The 7,500-nt window shown below is 46.0% G+C and overlaps 1 protein-coding gene across 1 annotated transcript in view; it reads left to right on the forward strand.

Annotated features, from left to right (window-relative positions):
• Positions 1-7,500, forward strand: part of rapgefl1 (Rap guanine nucleotide exchange factor (GEF)-like 1) — a gene marked incomplete at its 5' end in the record, with an annotated part of 55,561 nt that overhangs the window by 45,627 nt on the left and 2,434 nt on the right. Inside the window, 2 exon segments of the mRNA XM_083779156.1 lie at positions 4,267-4,331; positions 5,831-5,885. Of these exon segments, the coding sequence (XP_083635282.1) occupies positions 4,267-4,331; positions 5,831-5,885 (120 nt within the window).

The following is a 7,500-nucleotide window of genomic DNA, read 5'->3' on the forward strand; positions in this document are numbered from 1 at the left end:
CCATAGAAAGGTGGACGCCTCCTTCGGCTCTGTGGCGTCTGTCTCTCCATAACCCGTTCTGAACGGGCACCCGTTTTGGTGTTAGCGTCATGTCATGCTTTAGCTATTGAAAAATAGCAGACCTACAAGCTCATGGCGCGCCACCGAGTGGCGCGCCACGAGCTTGTAGGTCTGCTATTTTTGAAAAATCAAAGAACGACTGACATTTTTAGAATCTGATCTCAGGTCAGAGTGGGTTACTCAGACCAGTGTGTGTCCAGTGGAAACCTCGTATGAATCTGATCTCAGGTCAGAATGGGTTAAAGACATAGAAAGGTGGACGCCTCCTTCGGCTCTGTGGCGTCTGTCTCTCCATAGACGTAGAAAGGTAGACGGCTCTGTGGCGTCTGTCTCTCCATAGACACAGAAAGGTGGACGCCTCCTTCGGCTCTGTGGCGTCTGTCTCTCCATAGACACAGAAAGGTGGACGGCTCTGTGGCGTCTGTCTCTCCATAGACACAGAAAGGTGGACGCCTCCTTCGGCTCTGTGGCGTCTGTCTCTCAGTCTCCATAGACACAGAAAGGTGGACGCCTCCTTCGGCTCTGTGGCGTCTGTCTCTCAGTCTCCATAGACACAGAAAGGTGGACGCCTCCTTCGGCTCTGTGGCGTCTGTCTCTCAGTCTCCATAGACACAGAAAGGTGGACGCCTCCTTCGGCTCTGTGGCGTCTGTCTCTCGAGGGAAGGCAAGCTTGCCAGGCTTCCTCGTGCGTCACAGAAGTGGACATTCGGTAGGCTAACCCGGAGGCGACGTAAACGTTTGTTTTCTCGTGCCAATAAAGCTCCTTTTTGATTGAATTGATGAGTCCCTGGAAAGACCTGCGCTGTGATTGGCCAGTATATAGTCACTTGAGTGGCAGCGACGCAGCGTGCCGTCCGCCAATGGTCGCTCCAATGAACTGCAGCAGCCAATGAGGCGTCTGGGTTTTTTTTTTTTTTAAGATATTTTTTTGCGGCTTACGCCTTTTATTGATTTTTTTTTTGAAGGGACAGACAGTAGGCTGACAGGAAACGGGAGAGAGATGGGGGGATGACATGCAGTAAAGGCCGTGTCGGGTCCGGGAGTCGAACCCGCGGCACACTGCGACTGGATTACCAGTCCGGTGCCCAGACCGTTACGCTACGGCCTGGGCCAGGCGTCTGGGTTTTATCTATGTGTAGGAGAGACTGAGGAAATGAGGTTCTGGGATGTGATACTTCTCCGTCAGTAGACACAGGAGAAGTGATACTTCTGATTATTATTATTTTGTATGCCCTACTAACCTACTTGATCGCACCACGGCATCAAACTAAAATATCCATCGACAAGATCTACAAGGCAAGCTCGAAAAACAAGCTTTTGAACTTTTGAATTTGAATCCTGAAAGGTCACCATTTTGGACAATATGAGGTTTCCACCCCGACGGAGAGGATATTGTTACAGTTCCGACACATCATGCATATTATTAGAATATTATTAGAATTAGAATGTACAATTCAGGCATTTAGCAGGCGCTCTTCGTCCAGAGCGAGAACAACACATCACAGAAATAGTAATCCATAGGATCATAGGTGAACCAAGAAGCTATCCAATAATCTGTACATTGAAAACTACAAACACTAGGCATGTAACGATTCACTCAACTCACGATACGATTCGTATCACGATATGATTTTTCACGATATTTTAAACAAAAAAATGTTTTCCAGAAAGATTACTGTTTAATTCATCATCTTTTTCACATTTTTTTATATAACTACATTGCAAAAGAAGTAGGATTACTTTTGACAGTGCAGAAACATAATTGCCTTCCTTGATGAGCATCAACGACCATCATCACCTGGGCACAGGTGATGACACACAGACACACACAGCTCCCCTCTACAGTCACAGACACACACAGCTCCCCTCTACAGACACACACAGCTCCCCTCTACAGTCACAGACACACACAGCTCCCCTCTAGTCACAGACACACACAGCTCCCCTCTACAGTCACAGACACACACAGCTCCCCTCTACAGTCACAGACACACACAGCTCCCCTCTACAGTCACAGACACACACAGCTCCTCTCTACAGTCACAGACACACACAGCTCCCCTCTACAGTCACAGACACACACAGCTCCCCTCTACAGTCACAGACACACACAGCTCCCCTCTGCAGTCACAGACACACACAGCTCCCCTCTACAGTCACAGACACACACAGCTCCCCTCTACAGTCACAGACACACACAGCTCCCCTCTGCAGTCACAGACACACACAGCTCCCCTCTACAGTCACAGACACACACAGCTCCCCTCTACAGTCACAGACACACACAGCTCCCCTCTACAGTCACAGACACACACAGCTCCCCTCTACAGTCACAGACACACACAGCTCCCCTCTGCAGTCACAGACACACACAGCTCCCCTCTACAGTCACAGACACACACAGCTCCCCTCTACAGTCACAGACACACACAGCTCCCCTCTACAGTCACAGACACACACAGCTCCCCTCTACAGTCACAGACACACACAGCTCCCCTCTACAGTCACAGACACACACAGCTCCCCTCTACAGTCACAGACACACACAGCTCCCCTCTACAGTCACAGACACACACAGCTCCCCTCTACAGTCACAGACACACACAGCTCCCCTCTGCAGTCACAGACACACACAGCTCCCCTCTACAGTCACAGACACACACAGCTCCCCTCTACAGTCACAGACACACACAGCTCCCCTCTACAGTCACAGACACACACAGCTCCCCTCTACAGTCACAGACACACACAGCTCCTCTCTACAGTCACAGACACACACAGCTCCCCTCTACAGTCACAGACACACACAGCTCCCTCTACAGTCACAGACACACACAGCTCCCCTCTACAGTCACAGACACACACAGCTCCCCTCTACAGTCACAGACACACACAGCTCCCCTCTACAGTCACAGACACACACAGCTCCCCTCTACAGTCACAGACACACACAGCTCCCCTCTACAGTCACAGACACACACAGCTCCCCTCTACAGTGCTCTGCTACTGAAAGTGACTCTCATTTCTCTCCAAACGCACTTGAATGTGATGGAATATGACTAAAGCTCAACATTTCACATCACACACCATAACACCATGAAAATAAAATAAAATAAATCGATTCATATCGTCTGGATTAATATCGATATATATCGATATACAATATATCGATATACAATATATCGTTACAATGCCTAACAAACACTATACGACGCCAGGTCAACAGCCTGGCGTCTGTCTACATAACATACTAATTCAATTACAATTTAGTCTTTCATAAACCTGAAAGGTCGCCGAGGCTATAGGGCAAGTGCAGACGTGAGCGTTCAGATCACAGTGGCACATTACAGAACTCAAACTCTTCTATAGCAAGGACATCATTAAACCAGTGTACATAAAGGGATTGTGACATTAAAAAATAGGTTTTGGAATTGTTCTTGGTTTTTTTAGGTTTTCTAATCTCAATTGCACCCAAAAAACATGAACTTTTAACATTCAGTAGATTTTCTGTGATCTGGGGTTTTCTGGCTCAAACAGGTGCTCTGATTTGCCGGCAGTAAGTGACATCACTTACTGCAAATCCCATATATGTCAATGGGATTTGTCACTGCAGATGTCACTGTTTCACTGTGTTGCCTGTTTTCATTGTAGCTCAAAAGGCCCAAAAAACCCAAAGAAAACTTCAGACCACAGAAAATCCACTGAATGTTCAAAGTTCAGGTTTTTGGGTGTAATTGAGGTCATAAAACCTAAAAGAAAAAAGAAAAAGAAAAAGAAATGAAAATTAATGTCATAAAACCTATAAGAAAACTCCCTCTTCTGTCAGACACGCTAGCTGATGTGTTTTTTTCCCCTCCATTCCAAGGACAGCGGGGGAAGGAAGGGTGGTCCTGTGGATTGACGCCCGCCTTGCTCAATGACTAATTGAGTCGTTGAAAATGGATGAATTCTAAAACTTCCACCTGAACAATACTATTTGTTTCATGTTTCATGATAACTACACTTCTCATGTATGTGATGTAATTGCCATGGTTTAGTTTTTTTGTTGCTTATTGTAAATCGCTCTGAATTAAGAGCGTCTGCTAAATGCCTTAACTGTAAATTGTCAATTTGTATTGTGAATTTGTGACCACCACATGTATGAACACGTTGTTTGACTGCAACTTAACCCCTCTCTATCTCTCTCTCTCTCTCTCTCTCTCTCAGATTTGACGTTCCTCCACGAGAGCTGCAAAACGTTTCATGGAGAGCTGGTCAACTTTGAGAAGATGGTGAGATTGTGATCATCTTTTTTTTAGAGGAGTCTCTGCATCTCCAAACAAAAGCCCTCTCAGCAATGCATCACTTTATTCTAATCTGACGGCATTCATTCTATAATTCTGAAGATCTCGGTGATGAAATGCAACAATCCAACACTATAGCTTTAGACAAGTAAGACGCGCAAACGCGGGAAGCGAACGCAGCTCGTAAATTGCAATAACAACAATTAGAATAAATTACGTACTTTTTTTTTCTTTTTAGTTAGTAATTTTTTTAAGTTTGTGTGTGTGTGTGTGTGTGTGTGTGTGTGCTACAGCTGCGCCCTCTGGTGGCGGGCGGGTGGTGTCACAGCGGGACAGACAGACACACACACACAGACAGACAGACAGACACGATCTGCAGGGTCTCATAGTTAGTGCTCACTGCGTTCGCAAATATGCCTCTTTAGTTGGGAATTAGTGCACACAAAGTACTGATGTAGTTTAACCCCTTTTTGGGCGGGAACCCCTTTTGGTGTTTTAACCCATTCTGACCTGAGATCAGATTCATACGAGGTTTCCACTGGACACACACTGGTCTGATCAACCCATTCTGACCTGAGATCAGATTCTAAAAATGTCAGTCGTTCTTCGATTTTTCAAAAATAGCAGACCTACAAGCTCGTAGCGCGCCACTCGGTGGCGCGCTATGAGCTTGTAGATCTGCTATTTTTAAATAGCTAAAGCATAACATAATGCTAACACCAAAATGGGTACCCGTTCAGAATGGGTTAAGGATTATGTTATGCTTTAACTACTGAAAAATAGCAGATCTACGAGCTTGTAGGTCAGCTATTTTTTGAAAAATCGTGAAAATGTGGAGCAAATCTTTGAATGTATATACTTTCAGAGCGAACGTTTTTAACTCAAATCTCTGCATCTGGGATGGGGTCCCTGGAACAACATATTTTCAGATGGCGGGCCGTGAGGGCCAAATACAGATAATTCTGAGGGTGCTTGACATGAAAAAGGTTGAACACCGCTGACATAGAAAACTGTCCGGATTTAGAAGAACATTTAGTAGAATCGAGCTCAGGTTCAAAATGGGTTAAAGTAATTCAAATATTAAATTAAAAATAACCAAAGGGATGTCATTCCAAGAGATTGATTATTGGTTATAGAATGTTGACCGTCATCGTAACGACTGACAAGGGAAACTAAATGGTGTTTAGCCCATTCTGAACGGGCACCCATTTTGGTGTTAGCATCATGTTATGCTTTAGCTATTGAAAAATAGCAGATCTACAAGCTCGTAGCGCGCCACCGAGTGGCGCGCTACGAGCTTGTAGGTCTGCTATTTTTTGAAAAATCGAAGAACAACTGACATTTTTAGAATCTGATCTCAGGTCAGAATGGGTTAATCGGACCAGTGTGTGTCCATGTGGAAACCTCGTATGAATCTGATCTCAGGTCAGAATGGGTTAAAGACGGGCATGGTTGCCATGGTTACCGACTCTGTGCTTCCGTTGCAGCATAAAGTGGCAGAGATGGTGAGAACCATCAGGCGCTACCGCTGCACGCAACTAGGTAACACACACACACACACACACACACACACACACACGTGTCTCTCTCACACACGCATGTACGCAGTCTCACGCACACGTCTGTCACACATCTTTCTGTCTCTCTCTCTCTTACGCACGCGCGCACGCACGCACGCACGCACTCACCCATACACACATGCATACATACACACATGCATACAGTACATGAATACATACATACTGTACGTATACTGTAGTACCTCTCTCAAACACACACACACACACACACACACACACACACACACACACCTGTGTGGGTGTTTAAATAAGTGAAGAAGGTGCCCCGCCCTGCCAATACTTAATGTCAGGACGGTACAAGCCTTAGGGCTCACCACACACACACACACACACACACACACACACACACACACGCACGCACATACTGCACACACACACACACACACACACACACACACACACACACACACACACACACACACACACACACACACACACACACACACACACGCACGCACATACTGCACACACACACACACACACACACACACACACGCACGCACGCACACACTGTACACACACACACACTCATGTGCAAACACACAAATATCACGCAATCTAGCATACTGATTATATATCATATTGTAACTACCTGCCTGTGCAAACAACCCACTCACTCGTGTTTCTTTCTTTCATTCTTTCTTTCTCTCTCTCTCTCTCTCTCTCTCTCTCTCTCTCTCTCTCTCTCACACACACACACAAACACGTGCAAACCCACATGCAGGCTAGCATGCTAATGACTTAAATATCTGATTAAATTCAGCCACATGTCCTTGCAGGTCCTACGCGTCCTATCACAGTAAACTCTCACCAAGCCACCGTAGACTCTGACAACGTATATTATTGCCGTTGCGATCACCTCCTATCGCCTCGTATCAATTGTCACGCGCTTCCGTAATACGGTCTGGAGCAACGGAAGAGCTGAAAATGACCCAGGGGGTAAAGCAGATCAAATATGACGCCTCCTCCCCACTTCCGTGTCGTCTTCACAGGCGTGCAAATCTTCGTCCTACTCGGGAACCCCTTTTGGTGTTTTAAGGATTATGTTATGCTTTAACTATTGAAAAAATAGCAGACCTACAAGCTCATAGCGCGGCGCTCCGTGCTGAACCTGTAGCTCTGCTATTTTTGAAAAATCGTGGAAAATGTGGCGCAAATCTTTGAATGTATATTCTTACCGGTGCTCCTAATCTGAATAAAAGTCACACTGTGTGAAATGAGCGGCGCCCACTGTGGCTGCCGCATGACGTCACTGCTTAAAGACAAACATTAACCCATTCTGACCGGGCTTCCATTTTGGTGTCGGCATCATGTCGTGCTTTAGCTATTTAAAAATAGCAGATCTACGAGCTCGTATCGCGCCACCGAGTGGCGCGATACGAGCTTGTAGGTCTGCTATTTTTGAAAAATCGAAGAGCGACGGACATTTCTAGAATCTGATCTCAGGTCAGAATGGGGTTAATCAGACCAGTGTGTGTCCAGTGGAAACCTCGTATGAATCTGATCTCAGGTCAGAATGGGTTAAAAGACAAACATTAAAAGTCCATAGACTTGGCTGCCACATGACGTTGGCGGGC

This window comes from Protomyctophum parallelum (genome assembly GCF_964188405.1).
Source record: "Protomyctophum parallelum genome assembly, chromosome: 13".
Taxonomy (NCBI): domain Eukaryota; kingdom Metazoa; phylum Chordata; class Actinopteri; order Myctophiformes; family Myctophidae; genus Protomyctophum; species Protomyctophum parallelum.